This window comes from Panulirus ornatus, chromosome 23, assembly GCF_036320965.1.
Source record: "Panulirus ornatus isolate Po-2019 chromosome 23, ASM3632096v1, whole genome shotgun sequence".
NCBI classification, from domain to species: Eukaryota; Metazoa; Arthropoda; class Malacostraca; order Decapoda; family Palinuridae; genus Panulirus; species Panulirus ornatus.
The window spans coordinates 12,887,243-12,914,587 of record NC_092246.1 but is presented as its reverse complement, the minus strand read 5'-3'; the positions used below and the strand labels follow the sequence as shown (position 1 = coordinate 12,914,587).

The 27,345-nt window shown below is 41.3% G+C and overlaps 1 protein-coding gene across 5 annotated transcripts in view; it reads right to left on the bottom strand.

The window, feature by feature from the left end:
• The window catches only part of LOC139756811 (uncharacterized), a 374,339-nt gene that overhangs the window by 72,577 nt on the left and 274,417 nt on the right, over nt 1-27,345 (bottom strand). For 4 of the 5 annotated variants that reach the window (XM_071676618.1, XM_071676617.1, XM_071676619.1 and 1 more), the window contains one exon: nt 22,948-23,079. The exons of the other annotated variant lie outside the window; for it this stretch is intronic. In XM_071676618.1, coding sequence (XP_071532719.1) covers nt 22,948-23,079 — 132 coding nt within the window. The remainder of the gene's footprint in view (nt 1-22,947; nt 23,080-27,345) is intronic. 5 annotated transcript variants of the gene reach the window in all.

Sequence of the window (27,345 nt, the reverse complement as noted above, 5' to 3'; positions counted from 1 at the left end):
TCTCCCCTGATGATGTGATTATTACATGAAAGTGCACTTGGGAACTTTTCGTGTTTCATTTTCCCCTTGGACTCATAGGAATATCTTGATCACGTGCAAAATTGTGATTCTTTCTAATATATATATATATATATATATATATATATATATATATATATATATATATATATATATATATTTTTTTTTTTTTTTTTTTTTTTTTTTATACTTTGTCGCTGTCTCCCGCGTTTGCGAGGTAGCGCAAGGAAACAGACGAAAGAAATGGCCCAACCCCCCCCCCCATACACATGTACATACACACGTCCACACACGCAAATATACATACCTACACAGCTTTCCATGGTTTACCCCAGACGCTTCACATGCCTTGCTTCAATCCACTGACAGCACGTCAACCCCTGTATACCACATGACTCCAATTCACTCTATTTCTTGCCCTCCTTTCACCCTCCTGCATGTTCAGGCCCCGATCACACAAAATCTTTTTCACTCCATCTTTCCACCTCCAATTTGGTCTCCCTCTTCTCCTCGTTCCCTCCACCTCCGACACATATATCCTCTTGGTCAATCTCTCCTCACTCATTCTCTCCATGTGCCCAAACCATTTCAAAACACCCTCTTCTGCTCTCTCAACCACGCTCTTTTTATTTCCACACATCTCTCTTACCCTTACGTTACTTACTCGATCAAACCACCTCACACCACACATTGTCCTCAAACATCTCATTTCCAGCACATCCATCCTCCTGCGCACATCTCTATCCATAGCCCACGCCTCGCAACCATACAACATTGTTGGAACCACTATTCCCTCAAACATACCCATTTTTGCTTTCCGAGATAATGTTCTCGACTTCCACACATTTTTCAAGGCTCCCAAAATTTTCGCCCCCTCCCCCACCCTATGATCCACTTCCGCTTCCATGGTTCCATCCGCTGACAGATCCACTCCCAGATATCTAAAACACTTCACTTCCTCCAGTTTTTCTCCATTCAAACTCACCTCCCAATTGACTTGACCCTCACCCCTACTGTACCTAATAACCTTGCTCTTATTCACATTTACTCTCAACTTTCTTCTTCCACACACTTTACCAAACTCAGTCACCAGCTTCTGCAGTTTCTCACATGAATCAGCCACCAGCGCTGTATCATCAGCGAACAACAACTGACTCACTTCCCAAGTTCTCTCATCCCCAACAGACTTCATATATGTGGCAGTTGAGGAAATAATTGGTGTACATGGAGAGTTCACTGCTGTAGATGGAAATGGTGAAGAGCTTGTAGTTTTATGTGTTGAAAAAGGAATGGTGATTGGGAATACCTGGTTTAAAAAGAGAATATACATAAGTATACATATGTAAGCAGGAGAGATGGCCAGAGAGCATTATTGGATTACATGTTAATTGATAGGCGCACGAAAGAGAGACTTTTGGATGTTAATGTGCTGAGAGGTGCAACTGGAGGGATGTCTTATCATTATCTTGTGGAGGCGAAGGTGAAGATTTGTAGAGGTTTTCAGAAAAGAAGAGAGAATGTTGAGGTGAAAAGAGTGGTGAGAATAAGTGAGCTTGCGAAGGAGACTTGTGTGAGGAAGTACCAGGAGAGACTGAGTAACGAATGGAAAAAGGTGAGAACAAAGGAGGTAAGGGGAGTGGGGGAGGAATGGGATGTACTAAGGGAAGGAACGATGTCTTGCGCAAAAGATACTTGTGGCATGATAAGCGTGGGAGGTGGGCAGATTAGAAAGGGGAGTGAGTGGTGGGATGAAGAAGTAAGATTATTAGTGAAAGAGAAGAGAGAGGCATTTGGACGATCTTTACATGGCAATAATGCAATAATTCAAACTTACTTCCTAATTGACAACAGACTCACTTCCCAAGCTCTCTCATCCACAACAGACTGCATACTTGCCCCTCTTTCCAAAACTCTTGCATTCACCTCCCTAACAACCTTGTCCATAAACAAATCAAACAAATATGGAGACACCACACACCCCTACTGCAAACCGACATTCACTGAGAACCAATCACTTTCCTCTCTTCCTACTCGTACACATGCCTTACATCCTCGATAAAAACTCTTCACTGCTTCTAAACAACTTGCCTCCCACACCATATATTCCTAATACCTTCCACAGAGCATCTCTATCAACTCTATAATATACCTTCTCCAGATCCATAAATGTTACATACAAATCCATTTACTTTTCTAAGTACTTCTCACATACATTCTTCAAAGCAAACACCTGATCCACACATCCTCTACCACTTCTGAAACCACACTGCTCTTCCCCAATCTGATGCTCTGTACATGCTTTCACCCTCTCAATCAATACCCTCCCATATAATTTCCCAGGAAAACTCAAAAAACTTATACCTCTGTAATTTGAGCACCCACCTTCATCCCCTTTGCCTTTGTACACTGGCACTATGTATACATTCCACCAATCCTCAGGCACCTCACCATGAGTCATACATACATCAATTATCCTTACCAACCAGGCAACAGCACAGTCACCCCTTTTTTAATAAATTCCACTGCAATACCATCCAAACCCACTGCCTTGCCAGCTTTCATCTTCCGCAAAGCTTTTACTACCTCTTCTCTGTTTACCAAATCATTCTCCCTAATCATCTCATTTCGCACACCACCTCGACCGAAACACCTTCTTTCTTCCACTCTATCATCAAACACATTCAACAAACCAAATTATTCACTCCATCTCCTTCTCACATCACCATTACTTGTTATCACCTCTCCATTAGCCTCCTTACCGATGTTCCCAGTTGTTCTCGTCTTACACACTTTATTTACCTCCTTCCAAAACATCTTTTTATTATCCCTAAAATTTAATGATACTCTCTCACCCCAACTCTCACTTGCCCTCTTTTTCACCTCTTGCACCTTTCCCTTGACCTCCTGCCTCTTTCTTTTATACATCTCCCACTCATTTGCACTATTTCCCTATAAAACTCATCCAAATGCCTTACTCTTCTCTTTCACTAATAATCTTAATTCTTCATACCACCACTCACTATCCTTTCTAATCAGCCCACCTCTCACGCTTCTCATGCCACAAGCATCTTTTACACAACCCATCACTGCTTCCCTAAATACATCCCATTCCTCCCCCACTCCCCTTACATCCTTTGCTCTCAACTTTTTCCATTCTGCACTCAGTCTCTCCTGGTACTTCCTCACACAAGTCTCCTTCTCAAGCTCACTTACTCTCACCACTCTCTTCACCCCAGCATTCTCTCTTCTTTTCTGAAAACCTCTACAAATCTTCACCTTCGCCTCCACAAAATAATGATCAGACATCCCTCCAGCTGCACCTCTCAGCACATTAACATCCAAAAGTCTCTTTTTCAGGCACCTATCAATTAACATGTAATCCAGTAATGCTCTCTGGCCATCTCTCCTACTTAAATATGCACACTTATATAAGTGATTGGTTCTCAGTGAATGTAGGTTTGCGGCAGGGGTGTGTGATGTCTCCATGGTTGTTTAATTTGTTTTTGGATGGGGTTGTTAGGGAGGTAAATGCAAGAGTTTTGGAAAGAGGGGCAAGTATGAAGTCTGTTGGGGATGAGAGAGCTTGGGAAGTGAGTCAGTTGTTGTTCGCTGATGATACAGCGCTGGTGGCTGATTCATGTGAGAAACTGCAGAAGCTGGTGACTGAGTTTGGAAAAGTGTGTGGAAGAAGAAAGTTAAGAGTAAATGTTAATAAGAGCACGGTTATTAGGTACAGTAGGGTTGAGGGTCAAGTCAATTGGGAGGTGAGTTTGAATGGAGAAAAACTGGAGGAAGTGAAGTGTTTTAGATATCTGGGAGTGGATCTGGCAGCGGATGGAACCATGGAAGCGGAAGTGGATCACAGGGTGGGGGAGGGGGCGAAAATCCTGGGGGCCTTGAAGAATGTGTGGAAGTCGAGAACATTATCTCGGAAAGCAAAAATGGGTATGTTTGAAGGAATAGTGGTTCCAACAATGTTGTATGGTTGCGAGGCGTGGGCTATGGATAGAGTTGTGCACAGGAGGATGGATGTGCTGGAAATGAGATGTTTGAGGACATTGTGTGGTGTGAGGTGGTTTGATCGAGTGAGTAACGTAAGGGTAAGAGAGATGTGTGGAAATAAAAAGAGCGTGGTTGAGAGAGCAGAAGAAGGTGTTTTGAAATGGTTTGGGCAGATGAAGAGGATGAGTGAGGAAAGATTGACCAAGAGGATATATGTGTCGGAGGTGGAGGGAACAAGGAGAAGAGGGAGACCAAATTGGAGGTGGAAAGATGGAGTGAAAAAGATTTTGTGTGATCGGGACCTGAACATGCAGGAGGGTGAAAGGAGGGCAAGGAATAGAGTGAATTGGAGCGATGTGGTATACCGGGGTTGACGTGCTGTCAGTGGATTGAAGCAGGGCATGTGAAGCGTCTGGGGTAAACCATGGAAAGCTGTGTAGGTATGTATATTTGCGTGTGTGGACGTATGTATATACATGTGTATGGGGGGGGGTTGGGCCATTTCTTTCGTCTGTTTCCTTGCGCTACCTCGCAAACGCGGGAGACAGCGACAAAGTATAATAAAAAAATATAAAAAAATATATATATCTCTTTTCAAACCAGGTATTCCCAATCACCAGTCCTTTTCCAGCACATGAATCTACAAGCTCTTCACCATTTCCATTTACAACACTGAACACCCAATGTACACCAATTATTCCCTCAACTGCCACATTACTCACCTTTGCATTCAAATCACCCATCAGTATAACCTGGTCTCGTGCATCAAAACTACTAACACACTCACTCAGACTGCTCCCTTGCCTCTCAGAATCTTTCTTCTCATGCCCAGGTGCACAGGCACCAATAATCACTCATCTCTCTCTCCATTCACTTTCAGTTTTACCCATATCAATCTAGAGTTTACTTTCTTACACTCTATCACATACTCCCACCACTCATGTTTCAGGAGTAGTGCTACTCCTTCCCTTGCTCTTATCCTTTCACCAACCCCTAACTTTACTCCCAAGACATTCCCAAAATATTCTTCCCCTATACCCTTGAGCTTCATTTCAGTCAGAGCCAAAACATCCTGGTTCCTTTCCTCAAACATACTACCTATCTCTCCTTTTTAATCATCTTGGTTACATCCACACACATTTAGACACCCCAGTCTGAGCCTTCGAGGAGGATGAGCACTCCCCGCATGACTCCTTCTTCTGTTTCCCCTTTTAGAATATTAAAATGCAAGGAGGAGAGGGGTTTCAAGCCCCCTGCTCCCATCCCCTTTAGTCGCCTTCTACAACACATGAGGAATGCTTGGGAAGTATTCTTTTTCCCCTATCCCAAGGGATATGACTTATAAACTGTCCCAGGCTAAACCAAACCTAACCCCCTTGTTCTATGCTGCAATGTTGGTTCACTTTCCCTCTTCTACAGGTATTACTTGGTTTCTGCTCCCAAGAGGTGGCTGCTTGTGTGCCACCACCACTAGCTAGACTACACAATACTCAGCAAGCTGTTACATCACATGATTATCGTGTAGCCATCTGCAACTTAAGGATGGGCCATTCTGATACCTGCTTCTTTCCCTCACGTCGAAGCTCTGGAACTCTCTACCTTCTCATGTTTTTCCCAATAACTATGACCTGGCATATTTCAAAAGACACGTCTTTCATTTTCTCAAAAATTCATAAATACTTTCCTTGTCTTTTCTTTTCCTATTTCATAATTCTCTCTATATTTCATTTAAGGGACAGCCTTCACTTGGACTTTTGTCCATGACTGGAGTCTTCAACACACACACAAAAAAAAAATTGTGATTGTTGAGAGTACTCTACTTTGTGTGGTTTACATCTTTGTTATATATGCTTTTGAGAGGGTGGAAGCCAGGCAGGAGAGGTGTAGCTTAGAGTGGTGAAAATAAATTTTGCAGATGGTGAGGGATTCTTTTTCTTGTCCAAATCTGGAGCAGGTTAGTGTTCTTAGGGCATTTAGTTTGTGTGTTACTCTTGTGTTAATTGTTTGCTGTGAGGAGTGAATGAGATTGTGTGTTTTATATATGATGCCCAGAATGATTGGCATTCTGCTCATGAAGTGATTGTCCATTCATAATGAATGGAGGGTGTGAGGCAAATTTATGTCTGTTTAGGGTCAAAAGAAAAATTAAAGATTTCTGAGGAGATGTAGACATTCTTTTCTGGGTGAGCCAATGTTCCAATTGCGTAAATGAATAACTAAATATATAAACAAACAACAGTTTGTTGGATGTCGGCTGCCATTTGGGTGATAATACACAGATAAGGTATTACAGATATTACAGACTGACCGGGAGGCCATGATAGTTACTAGTTACCTAATCATACACAAGCTTAGAATTAGGTTGAGCTGGATAATTCCACACTTTGGATAAGCATATGGGTAAGCCCACAGTGACAATTATACAGGGATGTTTAAAAGAGTCAATGTCATATTTCATATATCATGAGCTTAATTGAACATTAAATGATGAATAGTATACATGTGTATGTGGGTGGGATGGGCCATTCTTTCGCCTGTTTCCTTGCCCTACCTAACTAACATGGGAGACAGTGACAAAGCATAATAAATGAAATATAAATAGTTAAAGCAATACAGTAGTTGACATATAGAATAGCCCTAACTTACAAAAAAACTGAGCTGTTCACTTGCACAGCTATGAGCTCTGGTTAGAACAAGTCAACTGTGGTGACAAACGGCAGTCCATGGTGGAGGGGCATCAAGGGGAGAAGGTCTCTGTGAGGGGAGTATGTCAGTAGTTCATTGCAAAATGAGGGTCTCTTAGTTGGTGATATAAGAAGAGTCCCAGATGATTCTGCACTCTTTCTTGTTCATCCCTCTGTGTAGCTACTGGTGAGGGGGGACCAGGCTCGGGAGGTGTAAGTGAGCTTACATAATAAAGATGGTACAGACATTCCTGAACTCAAATGATGGGATTCCTGGTCATTTCAGTCAGTAGAGAAGGTACAAATGACATGAAGTTTAATGGTGATGAAATGACTCTTCCAGTTTAAACCGTCGTCTGTTGCAACACCAGGAAGTTTGAAGTCTCTGACTACACAGAGGATGATAGAGCCTACTGTGATGTCAGGGGACAGGAAGTTATTTGTGTCTAGGATGATGTACATTATCACAGATTCAGTATGGTGGATGATGATGCTGCTGGCAATAGTCTATTTCTGATGGTTGTTGATCATGTGCTGAATGGCACAAAAGTCAAAAGAGTTGTTGTTGATAACAATGCCAAAGGTGGAGTTCATCTATATACTTCCAGCGGTGGTTTGTGTCCTTCAGGGTATCCTTAATAAGGATGAGGAAGTAGAGTATTTTCATATTGGTGTCCTGTGGTACACCACATGTTAGGGGAAGTGAAGCCAATGTGGCTCCCCTAAAGCAGATGGTTTGGCGTCACTGGATCAGAAAGTCTGCTAGCCACGAGAAGAAACACCCACTTAGAAACAGGTTGATGGCTTTCTTTATTATGATGTTATGGTTTACTAAGCCAAAAACCTTTGTAAAATCTACAAAGATGAGTGTCACCAGGTACTTGTCACCAGGTACTTGCATTTCTCCAAGTTGCAGAAAATGAAGTCAAGGAGGCTGCTATGGTTTCGTGTTTCCAAACTACTGAGGGCCTACTGAACCAGCAATGTCAGCATAGGCCGAGTCAAATACAAAATATTCACAAATTAGAATGGACAGGAGTGATTGCCACAAGTCATAGACTATTATGAGACTCTGCGTTATTGGGTTTGGAGAGTGGAGTGACATAGGCTGTTTTCTAAGCTGTAAGGCATTTAGATTGTTTGAGTGAATCATTTATCATGGCAATTAGTGGTGTAACTAATTCATGGAAGAATTCCTTTTATAGTTTCTCTGAAAGATCTATGGAGCATCTGGTTCTAGGGTGCTGAAGGGACTTAGCTACTTGATTTTCTGTGTTTGCAGGAAATGGGGCTGGTAGTATGCTGGGAGGGAGACAATGTCAAGTTGTGGTAATCATCTGCAAATTTTGGAAAAGTGGTTGTTGATTTGGTATGCGGCCTCCTCATTGCTAAGTTGGTCTACCAGTTAGTTCTTTTATTCTATCGCACACTGTCCGATGTTCGCCTCCTTTAAATGCTGCACCTTGTTTGGGTAATAGGCCTTCTTCATGGCTCGTATTTGGCATTGCACTTTGTTGTGAATTTGCTTGCAAAGGTCAATGTTGTGACCTGATTGTTTGATTTCCCTAATGCATGAGCCACTTAATGCAGTGGGTGATCCAGGAAATACAGGCTGGGTATAATGTTACTGACTTCTGGGAAAAGAATTGTTGGTAGCCCTGGCTGCAGGCTTCATGGTGCTTCTCCCTTGTTATTTCAGTATCATTTACACTGGTCACCTCAGTCCAGTGATGATATGCTACCCACCAACCAAAATTTCAGTAAGTGACCAATAAGTTTTGATGTCTGCCTGCTTGTGTTGGGATATGGTGGGGGCAGGGGTCCACAATGCTGATAATAAGTGAGTAATGGATCCAAGAGGGAAGAGAGGCTATGATGGTAGGTAGTGGTCAACCAAGTAAGAATCAGGTCAAGAGTGTTTTAACCATGTATGGGAAAGTAAACAATCTGAGATGGATGTAGATGTTTTTGGAGTATGGTGGTGTCTGCCTAACTGGAATCTCCACATACCACAAGCTTGGAACAATGATATCTCATCTTCAGCATGTCAGAGGTGTAGGTAATACTTTCTACAAGTGTCTCTTCAGCTGACAAGTGCAGCGGATGGTAGACCACACAGTAAATGATGGTGCCAGTCTAGCTTGTGTATAATGTAGGCACAATGTAGTGCTGCATGTTTGCTGTTGCTACTGTGGTGTCGATGTGATGTGATTGTGAGGCAGTCTGTATTTTGGAGGACCTTCAAGCTGTGGTTTTCTGGAGGTAACAGACATCATATCTGAAAAGATTAAAGATGGTTGGAGACAAAAATGCTCCTTAGGAACTCCACTGCAGAGTTTAAGTGTTTTAGATGAGAAGCAAATGTGATCAACTCTCCCAGGGTGGCTGGCTACGAAATTGGCCAACCACTTTTTGTCATTGTTAGGTGGTATCAAGAATCTTTCATGTAAGGATGTGTCAGGACAGTATGCTTTTCTGATGTCTACTGCCAGAATCACTGAGTGAAAAAGAGATTTTGTGGTTTGTTGAAGCCACCTAAGATAAGTTGTATGAGGTCAGTGTGGAATATGGTGGTGATTGGGTCTGAGCCATACTGTGCAAGTGACAGTGGGATGTTTAGTTAGACTCTGTCGTGGATCTGTTTTTCACAGAGTTTGGATACTGAAGAAAGAAGTAATATATAGCAATAGGAAGAAGGGGATTTGGGTAGTTTGGAGGGCTCTAAGACTAGTATTATACTCATAAGTTTCAAGACATTAGGGATTTTATATAGCCAGGAGTGGATGAAGATATCTATAAGTGCTTGGCCAAAGTGTTTTATATGAAAATTTGATAAACTGTCAAAGCCTGTTGCAGGAGAATTATTGAAGGTTTTAATTGCATTGCTTGTATTGGTGGGAGTAAAGGGTGAGTGGGCATTTATTTCTGGACTGATTCTGTGTAGGTTTTTCATGACCTTCCTGTTAAGGGAAAGGTTTACTTGTAGCCGAGTCTTTAGAACTGTCTCGTGACAATGTTTGTGAGTTCTTTGGGAGAAGGGATGCCATTGGAATGGGCCAAGAGTACCTCATGAATGGGGGCTGAATTGATGTGGTAAGCGTGGATCTTATTTTAAGTGCACCAAAGTGGGTTGCTGTAGGTCTTGTGGTTCACTATGTTGAGGAAGAAGAAAAGTTTGCAGACTGCCTTCTAGTGAGAGGGTTAGTGATTTTACCATATTCAGAGTTTGGATTTGCTCACTGATATCTGTTGATAGTGAGTGTTTTTGTGTGAGTTGATTTCTATATCTTAAGATATGTGTAACTTGTGAGAAATAATACTTTCTATGTCCTTCTGATATGTCCTTATGCTAGCTTGGTTCATAATGCTGATGATGTGTAAGACTGAATGACCTAAGGATGAGAAATCACCTGTAGTGAAGTTCTGTCACTGTTTTCCCATATACTATGTGAAAGCAGACGTCTGCTTTTCTGTAGTTTGTGTAAATCTTTTTGGTAGTTGTGTGAGTTGAGTGGGAGAGATGTAGCATTATCAGGATGGACAGTTTGTGTAGCAAGCTTCAGGTGATCCATGTGTGTAGTGCTGATGAATAAATCGTGACGTCCAGGAAGATCAGCTGCTGGAAAAGGTGAGCTGGGGGTCTGATTGGCTGCTTGTGTAGGATGAGGACATGAGGATAATGAAAAGTTGCTATTGGTTTAATGGTGGTTCACCTAAAAAATCTTGGATGTGACAGTTGAGTCATGTGGGATGATGAGAAATGAAATCTTCATAGATGAAAATGCTGGATATGTTGGTCATGTTTTGCAATCGAGAAGTGTATCTGGAAGGGCATATGGAGTAAGGATGATTAACCCTTTGCCTGCATAGCTCAGATATGTCTGAATGAGTATTCATACTCACTGAATTCCAAATCTGTATTTACACCATGGCTACCACAAAAGCTTCCCTCTGCTCCAACATTCTGGAATGCCTTACAGTATTGAAATAACCAATAAATCTGCATGCATGCTGCCATCTTCCATCTGCTGTGAAAACTATTTTTTTCCTCAGCTAACTGACCACACATATGTGATATTAAGAATTAATATCATTCACGAAACCTGTATAGTGGTATTTCACAGTTTACACTGTGATTTGAATGTGATTACCATGATGTACAATGAAGGATTACCTTAAAAATCATGAAAAAAAATGAAATTTTCACTATAAAAATGCCATCTTTGCTGACTCACATATAGAATCTATATACAAACAGCTCCTTTGAAATTAGTAAAAAGTTATCTAAATAATCTTTTCTATTTTTCAATAATTCTGACCTCTTATTGACATAGTTCTGCCTATATTAATTCAATTTGCTGAAAAAAATTCTTGTAATATTCCTCAATTTCTTGTTTAACTCTATCTTTCTACACCAAAGAGTTTTCAAGGTATATTACTGTCAGATATAGAAAATTCAGCTTCTCTTAATACTGAAAAAGTAATACACAAGGTCAAATCAACATATCTATCTTTTATTTTTTGGTAGATATCAGACACTTTCGGGAATCAGCCTGAAAGTTAATTGAATATTAAAAGTTGTAGTTGCCACTGTGAAGCTTCATTCTTATTATATTATTATTTTGCTTTGTCGCTGTCTCCCATGTTAGCGAGGTAGCGCAAGGAAACAGATGAAAGAATGACCCAACCCACTCACATACACATGTATATACACGCACGTCCACACACGCAAATATACATACCTATAATCTCAACGTTTACATTATATATACACAAACAGACATATATATATATTCACACATGTATATAATTCTATCCCTGGGGATAGGGGAGAAAGAATACTTCCCATGCGTTCCTCATGTGTCGTAGAAGGCGACTAAAGGGGACGGGAGTGGGGGATGGGAAACCCTCCCCTCCTTGTATTCTAACTTTCTAAAAGGGGAAACAAAAGAAGGAGCCACGCGGGGAGTGCTCATTCTCCTCGAAGGCTCAGATTGGGGTGTCTAAATGTGTGTGGATGCAACCAAGATGAGAAAAAAGGAGAGATAGGTAGTATGCTTGAGGAAAGGAACCTGGAGGTTTTGGCTCTGAGTGAAACGAAGCTCAAGGGTAAAGGGGAAGAGTCGTTTGGGAATGTCTTGGGAGTAAAGTCAGGGGTTAGTGAGAGGAGAAGAGCAAGGAAAGGAGTAGCACTACTCCTGAAACAGGAGTGGTGGAAGTATGTGATAGAGTGTAAGAAAGTAAAATCTAGATTGATATGGGTAGAACTGAAAGTGGATGGAGAGAGATGGGTGATTATTGCTGCATATGTATCTGGGCATGAGAAGAAAGATCATGAGAGGCAAGTGTTTTGGGAGCAGCTCAGTGAGTGTGTTAGTAGTTTTGATGCAAGAGACCGGGTTATAGTGATGTGTGATTTGAAGCCAAAGGTGACTAATGTGGTAGTAGAGGGAATAATTGGTGTACATGGGGTGTTCAGTGTTGTAAAAGGAAATGGTGAAAAGCTTGTAGATTCATGTGCTGAAAAAGGACTGGTGATTGGGAATACCTGGTCTAAAAAGAAAGATATACATAAGTATACGTATGAAAGTAGGAGAGATGGCCAGAAAGCGTAATTGGATTACGTGTTAATTGATAGGCGTGCGAAAGAGAGACTTTTGGATGTAAATGTGCTGAGAGGTTCAACTGGAGGGATGTCTGATCATTATCTTGTGGAGGCGAAGGTGAAGATTTGTAGAGGTTTTCAGAAAAAAAGAGAGAATGTTGGGGTGAAAAGAGTGGTGAGAGTAAGTGACCTTGGGAAGGGGACTTGTGTGAGGAAGTACCAGGAGAGACTGAGTACAGAATGGAAAAAGGTGAGAACAAAGGACGTAAGGGGAGTGGGGGAGGAATGGGATGTATTTAGGGAAGTAGTGATGGCTTGTGCAAAAGATGCTTGTGGCATGAGAAGCGTGGGAGGTGGGCAGATTAGAAAGGGTAGTGAGTGGTGGGATGAAGATGTAAGATTGATGAAGAAGTAAGATTGTTAGTGAAAGACAAGAGAGAGGCATTTTGTCGATTTTTGCAGGGAAAAAAGGCAAATGACTGGGAGATGTATAAAAGAAAGAGGCAGGAGGTCAAGAGGAAGGTGCAAGAGGTGAAAAAGAGGGCAAATGAGAGTTGGGGTGAGAGAGTAACATTGAATTTTAGGAAGAATAAAAAGATGTTTTGGAAGGAGGTAAATAAAGTGCGTAAGACAAGGGAACAAATGGGAACCTCAGTGAAGGGGGCTAATGGGGAGGTGATAACAAGTAGTGGTGATGTGAGAGGGAGATGGAGTGAGTATTTTGAAGGTTTGTTGAACGTGTTTGATGACAGAGTGGTAGATTTAGGGTATTTTGGTCGAGGTGGTGTGCAAAGTGAGAGGGTTAGGGAAAATGATTTGGTAAACAGAGAAGAGGTAGTAAAAGCTTTGTGGAGGATGAAAGCTGGCAAGACAGCGGGTTTGGATGGTATTCCAGTGGAATTTATTTAAAAAGAGGGTGACTGTATTGTTGATTGGTTGGTAAGGTTATTCAATGTATGTATGACTCATGGTGAGGTGTCTGAGGATTGGCGGAATGCTTGCATAGTGCCATTGTAGAAAGGCAAAGGGGATAAAAGTGAGTGCTCAAATTACAGAGGTATAAGTTTGTTGAGTATTCCTGGGAAATCATATGGGAGGGTATTGATTGAGAGGGTGAAGACATGTACAGAGTATCAGATCGGGGAACAACAATGTTCCAACAATGTTATATGGTTGCGAGGCGTGGGCTATAGATAGAGTTGTGCGGAGGAGGGTGGATGTGCTGGAAATGAGACGTTTGAGGACAATATGTGGTGTGAGGTGGTTTGATTTAGTATGTAATAATAGGGTAAGAGAGATGTGTAGTAATAAAAAGAGTGTGGTTGAGAGAGCGGAAGAAGGTGGAGGGTGTTTTGAAATGGTTTCGTCACATGGAGAGAATGAATGAGGAAAGATTGACCAAGAGGATATATGTGTCAGAGGTGGAGGGAACGAGGAGAAGTGGGAGACCAAATTGGAGATGGAAAGATGTAGTGAAAAAGATTTTGAGTGATCGGGGCCTGAACATGCAGGAGGAGGAAAGGCATGCAAGGAATAGAGTGAATTGGAACGATGTGGTATACTGGGGTCGACATGCTGTCAGTGGATTGAACCAGGGCATGTGAAGCGTCTGGGGTAAACCATGGAAAGTTCTATGGGGCCTGGATGTGGAAAGGGAGCTGTGGTTCCGGTGCATTATTACATGACAGATAGAGACTGAGTGTGAACGAAAGTGGCCTTTGTTGTCTTTTCCTAGTGCTACCTCGCCCACATGAGGGGGGAGGGGGTTGTTATTTCATGTGCGGTGGGGTGGTGATGGGAATGAATAAAGGCAGATAGTATGAATTACGTATTTGTTTATTTACTTACTTTGCTTTGCCACTGTCTCCCGCATTAGCAAGGTAGCGCAAGGAAACAAACAAAAGAATGGCCCAACTCACCCACATACACATGTATATATGTACACGTCCACACACGCAAATAAACATACCTCTGTGGAAGGTATTAAGAATATATGGTGTGGGAGGCAAGTTGTTAGAAGCAGTGAAAAGTTTTTATCGAGGATGTAAGGCATGTGTACGTGTAGGAAGAGAGGAAAGTGATTGGTTCTCAGTGAATGTAGGTTTGCGGCAGGGGTGTGTGATGTCTCCATGGTTGTTTAATTTGTTTATGGATGGGGTTGTTAGGGAGGTGAATGCAAGAGTTTTGGAAAGAGGGGCAAGTATGAAGTCTGTTGGGGATGAGAGAGCTTGGGAAGTGAGTCAGTTGTTGTTCGCTGATGATACAGCGCTGGTGGCTGATTCATGTGAGAAACTGCAGAAGTTGGTGACTGAGTTTGGTAAAGTGTGTGAAAGAAGAAAGTTAAGAGTAAATGTGAATAGGAGCAAGGTTATTAGGTACAGTAGGGTTGAGGGTCAAGTCAATTGGGAGGTAAGTTTGAATGGAGAAAAACTGGAGGAAGTAAAGTGTTTTAGATATCTGGGAGTGGATCTGGCAGCGGATGGAACCATGGAAGCGGAAGTGGATCATAGGGTGGGGGAGGGGGCGAAAATTCTGGGAGCCTTGAAGAATGTGTGGAAGTCGAGAACATTATCTCGGAAAGCAAAAACGGGTATGTTTGAAGGAATAGTGGTTCCAACAATGTTGTATGGTTGCGAGGCGTGGGCTATGGATAAAGTTGTGCGCAGGAGGATGGATGTGCTGGAAATGAGATGTTTGAGGACAATGTGTGGTGTGAGGTGGTTTGATCGAGTAAGTAACATAAGGGTAAGAGAGATGTGTGGAAATAAAAAGAGCATGGTTGAGAGAGCAGAAGAGGGTGTTTTGAAATGGTTTGGGCACATGGAGAGAATGAGTGAGGAAAGATTGACCAAGAGGATATATGTGTCGTAGGTGGAGGGAACGAGGAGAAGTGGGAGACCAAATTGGAGGTGGAAAGATGGAGTGAAAAAGATTTTGTGTGATCGGGGCCTGAACATGCAGGAGGGTGAAAGGAGGGCAAGGAATAGAGTGAATTGGATCGATGTGGTATACCGGGGTTGACGTGCGGTCAGTTGGTTGAATCAGGGCATGTGAAGGGTCTGGGGTAAACCATGGAAAGCTGTGTAGGTATGTATATTTGCGTGTGTGGACATAGGTATATACATGTGTATGGGGGTGGGTTGGGCCATTTCTTTCGTCTGTTTCCTTGTGCTACCTCGCAAACGCGGGAGACAGCGACAAAGCAAGAAAAAGAAAAAAAAAATACACACACAGACATATACATATATACACATGTACATAATTCATACTGTCTGCCTTTATTCATTCCCATCACCACCCCGCCACACATGAAATAACAACCCCCTCCCCCTTCATGTGCACGAGGTAGTGCTAGGAAAAGACAACAAAAGCCACATTCGTTCACACTCAGTCTTTAGCTGTCATGTAATAATGCATCGAAACCACAGCTCCCTTTCCACATTCAGGCCCCACAGAACTTTCCATGCTTTATCCCAGACGCTTCACATGCCCTGGTTCAATCCACTGACAGCATGTCGACCCCGGTATACCACATCGTTCCAATTCACTCTATTCCTTGCACGCCTTTCACCCTCCTGCATGTTCACGCCCCGATCACTCAAAATCTTTTTCACTCCATCTTTCCACCTCCAATTTGGTCTCCCACTTCTCCTCGTTCCCTCCACCTACGACACATATATCCTCTTGGTCAATCTTTCCTCACTCATTCTCTCCATGTGACCAAACCATTTCAAAACACCCTCTTCCGCTCTCTCAACCACACTCTTTTTATTACTACACATCTCTCTCACCCTATTATTACTTACTCGATCAAACCACCTCACACCACATATTGTCCTCAAACATCTCATTTCCAGCACGTCCACCCTCCTCCACGCAACTCCATCCATAGCCCAAGCCTCGCAACCATATAACAGTCTTGGAACCACTATTCCTTCAAACATACCTATTTTTGCTTTCTAAGATAATGTTTTCGACTTCCATACATTCTTCAACACTCCAAGAACTTTCGCCCCCTCCCCCACCCTATGATTCACTTCCGCTTCCATGGTTCCATCCACTGCCAAATCCACTCCTAGATATCTAAAACACTTCACTTTCTCCAGTTTTCTCCATTCAAACTTACCTCCCAACTGACTTGTTCCTCAACCCTACTGTACATAATAACCTTGCTCTTATTCACATTTACTCTCACCTTTCTTCTTTCACACACTGTACCAAACTCAGTCATCAGCTTCTCCAGTTTCTCACACGAATCAGCCACCAGCGCCGTATAATCAGTGAACAACAACTGACTCACTTCCCAAGCTCTCTCATCCACAACAGACTGCATACTTGCCCCTCTTTCCAAAACTCTTGCATTCACCTCCCTAACAACTGCATCCATAAACAAATTAAACAATCGTGGAGACATCACACACCCCTGCCGCAAACCGACATTCACTGAGAACCAATCACTTTCCTCTCTTCCTACACATACACATGCCTTACATCCTCGATATAAACTTTTCACTGCTTCTAACAACTTGACCCCCACACCATATATTCTTAATATCTTCCACAGAGCATCTCTATCAACTCTATCATATGCCTTCTCCAAATTCATAAATGCTACATACAAATCCATTTGCGTTTTAAGTATTTCTCACATACATTCTTCAAAGCAAACACCTGATCCACACATCCTCTACCACTTTTGAAACCACAATGCTCTTTTTATTCTCCCTAAGACTCAATGATATTCTCTCACCCAACTCTCATTTGCCCTCTTTTTCAACTCTTGCACCTTTCTCTTGACCTACTGCCTCTTTCTTTCATACATCTCCCAGTCATCTGCATTATTTCCCTGCAAAAATCGTCCAAATGCCTCTGTCTTCTCTTTCACTAATAATCTTACTTCTTCATTCCACCACTCACTACCCTTTCTAATCTGCCCACCTCCCATGCTTCTCATGCCACAAGCATCTTTTGCGCAAGCCATCACTGCTTCCCTAAATACATCCCATTCCTCCCCCACTCCCCTTACGTCCTTTGTTCTCACCTTCTTCCATTCTGTACTCAGTCTCTCCTGGTACTTCCTCACACAAGTCTCATTCCCAAGCTCACTTACTCTCACCACTCTTTTCACCCCAACATTCTCTCTTTTTTACTGAAAACCTCTACAAATCTTCACCTTCGCCTCCACAAGATAATGATCAGACATCCCTCTAGTTGCACCTCTCAGCACATTAACATCCAAAAGTCTCTCTTTCACACACCTATCAATTAAAACCTAATCCAATAACGCTCTCTAGCAATCTCTCCTACTTACATTCTTATACTTATGTATATCTCTCTTTTTAAACCAGGTATTCACAATCACCAGTCCTTTTTCAGCTTTTTCAGTTTCATTCTTATGGATTATATTTCTTGGGCACTGTCAATGTCTTTGAACTGTTTTGTAGTCACAGGTGTTGGAAAGTGATATGGTTTGGTGGACAAGTGTTTTGAGTCCTCCTTGTTCTTGTCTGTCTCTCCTTATGGCCATGTAGTTGAAGAAAGTCGATGTAGATGTGACCCTAATCTCCTAGTGAGGGCTATGTGGGTGATGTGTTCTTGGAGTTGGTTGAATTTTTCTGTTTGTTTATAATGCCACTCATGCTAAATTGCAGGATGTTCAGCTTACTGCTAGGGTTCTGTGGAGTATTAGGGTTTGTTTGTAGAGAGACTGCAAATTTTTAACTGTCATTTGTTGGTTATTTTTATTCATGATGAAGGGGTTTTGGAAGTTACTGCCTGATTGGTTGTTGTATGTCAGTGCAATGAGAAGTCTTTTACGGATGACAGTGATGAGCATTAGAGGTGATACTAAAGAGAACAGATGGAGTAACACTTTTTGGCAATGGGTGTATAGCACTATGGGCAGAGGTACATAGGTAGTTCCGGGTTAAGGTCAATAACACTGGCTTGCACAAGTAGTTGAGACATAATACTCAGGCCATCACAGCCCTGTAAACAAAGAATGTGTGTGAATGTGTAGTGTTAGGGTATGAACCATGATCCAGCATAAGAGCTAGGACTAAGCTGTATATAAAAGCAAAGAAAGAGTTTACACCAGGAACAGATGAAGAAGATGGCCTCATTTGCTCACACCCACCCTGCAGTTCTCATGTATAATGAATAGATATGAGCACAGATCTTTTTGTAGTTTCTTCTTACCACTTCAAATGCCTTGGTTCAGTCCAATGATGGTACATTGCTCCCTGTATACCACATCACTTCCATCTATTCCATCCTTATGCATGCCTTACATCTGCTTGCATGTTCAGGTCCTAAAAATTCAAATGATCTTTTACATTTCTCCTCCTTGGATTCCCCTCTTTTCCTCGTTTCCCCCATTTCTAACATGCATACAATTTCTTAGTCATCCCCTCCTAACTCATGCTTTCCATATGAAGCAACCATTTGAGCATACCCTCTTCAACCCTCACACACAGTCTTCTTACTGCCATAACTCTCTTACCCTATCATTTCTTATTCAAGCAACCCTCCTCATGCCCCATATTTTCAATAATCATTTCATTTCCAAAACTTTCATCCTTTCCTGCACTTTGCCATCTAGAGCCCATGCCTCACATCCATACAACACTGTTGAGAATACTTTAACAGTAAACTTCCTTATCCTAGCATTCACAGAAAGTGACCTATTTTTCCACATGTTCCTAATGTACCCATGACCTTTTACCCCATTACACAACCACCAGATATAACTTAAACACATGCTTATGGATGGGGTGGTGAGGGTAAATGCAAGTCTTTTTGAGAGGGGTAAGCATACAGTAGGGGATGATAGGGCCTGGGACATGAGTCAGATGTTTGTTGATGACACAGCATTGGTGGTAATTTTTAGTGAGATACTGCTGAAGTTTTTGCCTGAGGTTGGGACTGTGTGTGTAGGAGCAAGATGAGAGAACATGTGATAAAAAGTAAGATTATTAGGTAATAGAGTGAGAAGGAACAGGTTGGTTGGGTGTGAGTTTGAAGGAGAAAACTGGAAACAAGTTGAGTGTTTTAGATACCTAGGAATGGACATGGCAGCGAATGGAACCATGCAAGAAGAAGTGATAGATGAAGAGGCAAAGGTTCTATAAGCATTTAAGAATGTGTGGAAAGAGAAGTCAATATCTGGGAGAGCTTAAATGGTTGTGTCTGAAGGACAGTAGTCCCATCAATGTTAATGGATGCAAGGCATGGACTACAGATGAGACTGTGCAGAGGAGGGTGGATTGTCGGACATGAAAAGTTTAAGGGCAACACTGCGTGTGAGGTGGTTTGATTAAGTATGTAATATAAGGGTAAGAGGGAGATGTGACAATAAGAAGAGTATGGTTGAGATAGCTGAAGAGGGTGTGTTGAAATGGCTTGGACATGCAGAAAGAATGAGTGAAGAGACTTTGCCAGAGAGGCTAGTTGTGGATAGGGGGCTGTGGTTTCTGTGCATTACACATGATACATAATGGATATAACAATAAGGCCTTTTCTTTGTTTATGATGCTACCTCATTAACATGGCAAACTGTGAACAAGCACAAAAAAAATTTGTGTATCCTAAACATTTACTAAGCAAACCTACAATGCATAATACCTGTAAAATTTAATGCAACAGAAAAAAGTAAGAAAAAGGGTATTAATTCATTGGATAATTCATTGGATGGGGTTGTTAGGGAGGTGAATGCAAGAGTTTTGGAAAAGAGGGGCAAGTATGCAGTCTGTTGTGGATGAGAGAGCTTGGGAAGTGAGTCAGTTGTTGTTCGCTGATGATACAGCGCTGGTGGCTGATTCATGTGAGAAGCTGCAGAAGCTGGTGACTGAGTTTGGTAAAGTGTGTGAAAGAAGAAAGTTAAGAGTAAATGTGAATAAGAGCAAGGTTATTAGGTACAGTAGGGTTGAGGGTCAAGTCAATTGGGAGGTAAGTTTGAATGGAGAAAAACTGGAGGAAGTAAAGTGTTTTAGATATCTGGGAGTGGATCTGGCAGCGGATGGAACCATGGAAGCGGAAGTGAATCATAGGGTGGGGGAGGGGACGAAAATCCTGGGAGCCTTGAAGAATGTGTGGAAGTCGAGAACATTATCTCGGAAAGCAAAAATGGGTATGTTTGAAGGAATAGTGGTTCCAACAATGTTGTATGGTTGCGAGACGTGGGCTATGGATAGAGTTGTGCGCAGGAGGGTGGATGTGCTGGAAATGAGATGTTTGAGGACAATGTGTGGTGTGAGGTGGTTTGATCGAGTAAGTAATGTAAGGGTAAGAGAGATGTGTGGAAATAAAAAGAGCGTGGTTGAGAGAGCAGAAGAGGGTGTTTTGAAATGGTTTGGGCACATGGAGAGAATGAGTGAGGAAAGATTGACCAAGAGGATATATGTGTCGGAGGTGGAGGGAACGAGAAGTGGGAGACCAAATTGGAGGTGGAAAGATGAAGTGAAAAAGATTTTGTGTGATCGGGGCCTGAACATGCAGGAGGGTGAAAGGAGGGCAAGGAATAGAGTGAACTGGATCAATGTGGTATACCGGGGTTGACATGCTGTCAGTGGATTGAATCAGGGCATGTGAAGCGTCAGGGGTAAACCATGGAAAGTTGTGTGGGGCCTGGATGTGGAAAGGGATCTGTGGTTTCGGGCATTATTGCATGACAGCTAAAGACTGAGTGTGAACGAATGGGGCCTTTGTTGTCTTTTCCTAGTGCTACCTCGCACACATGAGGGGGGAGGGGGATGGTATTCCATGTGTGGGGAGGTGGCGATGGGAATGAATAAAGGCAGACAGTGTGAATTGTGTGCATGGGTATACATGTATGTGTCTGTGTGTGTATATATATGTGTACATTGAGGTGTATAGGTATGTATATTTGCGTGTGTGGACATGTATGTATATACATTGTGTATGGGGGTGGGTTGGGCCATTTCTTTCGTCTGTTTCCTTGCGCTACCTCGCAAACGCGGGAGACAGCGACAAAGCAAAATAAAAAAAATAAAAAAAAATAAAAAAAAAGCTGGTCTGGTATAAAGTGTCTTATCAATGAATAATCCATATGAATTCTGTGCTGCTGGGAGGCAAAGAGCAAGCAGAATGGTGATATCTCTGTGGTAGTCTTGGATTGGCTGAAGGTGGGCCTAAAACAGGCGAACTACTGTTACTTAGTTGGGAGGATAGTGACTGGTGGGGAGGCCTGTGTGTCTTCAGCAAAAATAAAGAAGGTAATAAAGTCCAAACTCTGAATATCTGATATAATTTCTAAAAGTGTCTCTCATGCTGGCAGTATAGACCACAGAGGAAAGAAAAAATCTAATGAAAATTATATTAATACAAATAAGCAGCAATAAAATTTCCATATAACTAAACAAGAATAGGATAAAAGATAAAACTTCATTTATGCATGTGAAATGATCATGAGAAACCCAGGAATGGTCTGTGGGACTTGACTGTCAATTGTGTGCTATGGTTTCAGTGCATGATACGTGATTGTTTAAGAGTAATTATGAGAATATGAGGATGGTTCCTGATGCTACAGACTTGACTGTCTTGTAACACAAAATCTTTTCTGCTGAGCTCTTTTTCTTACTTAACCTCATACATATGACTTTATACATCAATCATGTATATAACCTCAACAATTACAACACTTTATAGCAGAGTTGTACAAACAATTATTTACAGACAACACTTATATGTTCACTTTATCTTACTTTTCCTGTCCTAAGAGTCTATACTTTGGTGTTTCTGCAGCACTCAACTGAGGGGTAAGTGTTCAGTATCTTCAGTGAGGAAGTTGCACCTTAGGCATGATGGTTCTTGAGATATGCTGGAATGGTGTTTCTAATAATGGGAAAATCTGTGGTGTCCAAAAAGCATATAAGAAAGGGTAAAGTGTTTACATCTGGGGAGCACTGTTTCAAACTGATGGATATCTGGTGGGTTGGCACTTAAGAATGCTTGGGTGGGGCAGTTGTCTAGAGCTTGTTGGTTCATTTCAGCACATATATATGTTTGGTATTGTTGTGTTTATTGGCAGGGGAGAAATCTGCAGGCACATGTTGTTAAAGTGTGATGCTCAACTTAGTTTCTTACTTTCACTTGGAGGTTGGCAGATGATTATGGGGTAGTTTGGTTAAGGAGGGTCTAGTACTGCTGCAAAGAACTAAATGCTAAGCATATAAAGGTGAGATTAAGTTGGAAGTAATCTTGTTTCATTCTGCAGGTGTTAAATGTCTGTGGTTTTTAGGTAGCTGGTAATTGTTCTGAATGCTTTATTTTGTATAGTGTGCCGGAAGGTTATACTTAGTTTTGACAGGGTACATGACCAGGAAGGTGAAGCATAATCTAATTTGGAGTGTATGAAATGTCTGTAGAAGACACAATTGGGTTCTTTTTCTTGTCAAAATCTAATATCGATACGTGTTCTGAGAGTGCTTATTTCTTTATGTCCATTGTGTTGGTGTTTCTGAATTGAAGAGTCAATGTTATGTGCATCATATGAGGTGTCCAGTGTGGATAGAGTTTAGTTGAATGGAATTATAATTACATATGTACACAAATACACTCACAAAAAACTTGTATCAACTGATATAATAAAATATGTTCATAAATTCCATTTAAACCTACTTGGAACAATTTTCTTGGATGACTGCAGTATTCTCGTAAAGCTGTGCCACCATATTTCTATGAGAAGAATCTGATGCATCCACACGAACTTGGTTTGAGGCAGATAACTCTTTTATTTCTTCCGTTTTCATTCTTTTGATGGGATTCAAGAAATAAATATTACTATCCACTTATGATTTAGTTTTCCTAATTCTTAATTCAATACAGATGAAATCTTTTTCTTATGTCCCAATAGAAGCCTGAGGCAATGGGCTATTGGCATAAATTTTTTCCCCAAATGGATTGAGTTATACTGTAAATCAACTGTAAATCTTACAAAGAATAATAATTCTACTGTTCAGGTAATGTCACCAGTGTTCATGCTGTAAATCTTCAGCTGTTGGTAATTAGCAATATGTAATGTCAACAATTCTGCATCATCAATCCTCCCAACAGAAATATATCATCTTTCTTATGGCTTACTGCTTTAATTTCTCAAACATCACTTTCATTTTTCATACAAAGCCTAACCCTGAACCTAAAAAACCAGATTATTGGAATAAACCATAAATGAACTATTTAACTGGAAATTATATTCCCTGACCCCGTCCAGTAGAAAAAGGCAAAAACACCCAAGATACTTTCTCACATTCATAACCTTTTGGGAGCCCAACTGAGCTGCTCCATTCACTAGTTTATCCCCATCTAACAAACTATATTGCCAAGATCACTTCAATAATTGAATAATGTAATCAGACTAACTGCCAATTACCTTTCTTGCTCACTCAGACCTCAAATGAAAACTGGAATCTGCTTACAATGGTCTAAGTATACAAATATCTTACCCTTCTTTTTATTTCCAAAACAATAGTTACCTTAGTAAATAACATAATCAAACATGACAAAGAGTAATGATGATTGAGAAGTATGAGCTGCTGGAATACTTCTGAACCAAATATGAAAGTTTTTAGTTACAATGATCCCTTACTTGGCCCTTTACTCTAAAAATTACTACTGGTACCCATCAAAATTATACGGGGAGTATTGACCGAGAAGATAAAGGCATGTACTGAGCATCAGACTGGGGAAGAGCAATAAGGTTTCAGAAGTGGTAGAGGATGTGTGGATCAGGTGTTTGCTTTGAAGAATGTATGTGAGAAATACTTAGAAAAACAGATGGATTTGTATGTAACAATTATGGATCTGGAGAAGCCATATGATAGGATTGATATAGATGCTTTGCGGAAGGTGTTAAGAGTATACAATGTGGGAGGTAAGTTGCCAGAAGCTATGATAAGTTTTTACCAAGAATGTGAGGCATGTGTACGAGTAGGAAGGGACGAAAGTGATTCGTTCCCAATGAATGTCAGTTTGCAGCAGGGGTGCATGATACCTCCATGGTTGTTTAATTTGTTTATGAATGGAGTGGTTAAGGAGGTGAAAGTAAGAGTTTCGGAGAGGGGCCAAGTATGCAGTCTGTTCTGGATGAGAGGGCTTGGGAAGTGAGTCAGTTGTTGTTCGCTGATGATACAGTGCTGGTGGCTGATTTGGGTTAGAAACTGCAGAGGTTGGTGACTGAGTTTGGTAAAGCATGTGAAAGGAGAAAGTTGAGAGTAAATGTTGATAAGAATGAGGTTATTAGGTTCAGTAGGGTTGAGGGGCAAGTTAATTGGGAGGTAAGTTTGAATGGAGAAAAATGGAGGAGATGAAGTGCTTTAGATATCTGGGAGTGGACTTAGCAGTGAATGGAACCATGGAAGCGGAAGCGAGTCACAGAGTGGGGAAGGGGGCAAAGGTTCTGGGAGCGTTGAAGAATGTGGAAGGTGAGAACTTTATCTTGGAAAGCAGAAATGGGTATGTTTGAAGGAAGTGGTTCCAACAATGTTATATGGTTGTGAGGCATGGGTTATAGATAGGGCTGTGCAGAGGAGGATGGATGTGTTGGAAATGAAATGTTTAAGGACATTGTCAAGTGTGAGGTGGTTTGATTAAGTAATAAAAGGGTAAAAGGGATGTGTGCTGATAAAAAGAGTGTAGCTGAGAGAGCAGAAGAGGGTGTGTTGAAATGGTTGGGACACATGGAGAGAATAAGTGAGAAAAGATTGACAAAGAGGATATATGTGTCAGAGGAGGAGGGAACAAGGAGAGGCAGGAGACCAAATTGGAGGTGGAAGGATGGAGTGAAAAAGATTTTGAGGGATCAGGGCCTTACCATACAAGAGGGTGAAAGGCGTGCAAGGAACAGAGTGAACTGGAACAATGTGGTATACAGGGGTCGACATGCTGTCAATGGATTGAACCAGGGCATGTGAAGTGTCGGGGGTAAACTATAGAAAGGGCTATGGAGCCTGGATGTGGAAAGGGAGCTGTGGTTTCGGTGCATTACACATGACAACTAGAGACTAAGTGTGAACGAATGTAGCCTTTTTGTCTCTTCAGGGCACTACCTCCCTGGAGGGGGGATACTGTTTTCTAAGTGGCACTGTGGCGACAGGAATGGATGAAGGCAGCATGTATGAATACGTACATGTGTATATATGTATATGTCTGTGTATGTATATGTATGTATCAGTTGAAATGTATATGTATGTATAAGTGCATGTATGGGTGTTTATTTTATATAAATGTGTATATTTTGGGTTTAGCCTTTCTTCATCTGTTTCCCTGTGCTACTTCACTGACAAGGGAAATAGCAATTAACTATATAAAAAAAAAAAACACCAACAATCATAATTGGTCTATCTAAAATCACAAATCTAGGTGTAAAACAGATTGGTCTTGAAGGATGAAAGAATTTCAACCCGATAAGCAGAGTCCTAGGAATCTCTGAGAGAGAGCACTTGCTTGGTGGGGAGACTAAAATATTGTTTTACTACCCAAAAGAAGGGGTATCCATGAGAATTCACTCCATTTGACCATCATAATACACATGACACCAGCAGATGGCTATTCAGAGAACTCACCAATCATATAACAACATGTCCAAACCAACAACATCACTAAACTGAAGTGCGGTGATGCCAAATTACCACCTACCTCAAACTAGTAATTGACTATTGATGTACAGTGTATGCCATTTAAGGTCAGGAGTCAAGGAAAGGAAAAAGGGGAAGACTATCCTTGGTACACAAACAATTTTTCCTACGTAACCTAAACTAATCATCCATGGACTGATCATCAGACAGCATACCTACATGAAAAAGGTAGGATATAGAATGAAAAAACCAATCTTAAGAGAGGACTTACCCTAAATTACAACTGACTCTTATTCTGGATTATCCCCATCTGAATGCAGCATACCCAAAGTCAAAAGTCAAAAGACATACAAGGAAGAGGATATATAAAAGACTGCAGCCAGCCAACATATGAAAGATACAGGAAAATTAATAAGTATTACAGAGTAAGGAGGGAGGAGCAGAGAAATTTTGAAATCAAACATTGTGGAACAAGCAAAAGACAATCCAAAATTTTACATACGTTCGACAGGAGCAAACTTTTGGTGACAGAGCAACTTATCCTGTTTCAGGTCTAGGAGGGAAGAATTCTTGAGGATGATGAGAACATTTGTCAGAAGTTGAATAATGCATTCAAAAGTGTTTTCACTGCGGAGGACAATAATGCATCACTTACTAAAGTGGAAGGGAGATGAGGTTTTGGAATATCTAGTAACAGACAGAAGTGACATAATCAGGCTATTAGTACACCTTGACCCATAAAAAGTCCTTGATCCTGATGAAGTATCCCATGCATACTGAATGTGCAGGGGCACTTGTAAGACTACTAGAAATGCTGTTCAATAAGTCACTGGTAGAAGGTTTAGTTCCAGACATGGAAGAGGGCATATGTTGTGCCTATATTTACAAAAGATAATTGAAAAACTGTACTGAACTATGGCCAGTCTCACAAGTGTGAAATGTAAAACATTGGAAAAGATAATTGTAAATCAAATACATGACTACTTATAAAGAAGAAACGTTCTATCTGGGAGACATGATTTTAGGGAAAGGGCCATGCATAACCAATCTTCTAGACTTTAATGACAGGGTGAGCTCCCTCTTAGATCAAGGAAAGAAATGGGTAGACTGTGCTCTTGGATTGCCAGAAAGCCTTTAACATGGTTACTCATTAGAGGTTGATTAAAAAAGCTGGATCCACAGGAAGGAATAAGGAATGATGGGGCTCCTTCACTGGACAAAAGACTATCTTACTAGAAAGGAGCAAAGAACACAGGTAAGAGGGGCATCCTCAAAGTGGGCTGGAGTTACGTTATATTTCAGAGGGCTCAGTCTTGGAACTACTGCTATTTGTGGTGTATATTGACGACTTGACTGATGAACTTGAACTGTATCTACAATATGTTTGTAGACAATACTAAGATCATAAGTATAAAGAATGAAGGTGACTGCATCATCCTACAAA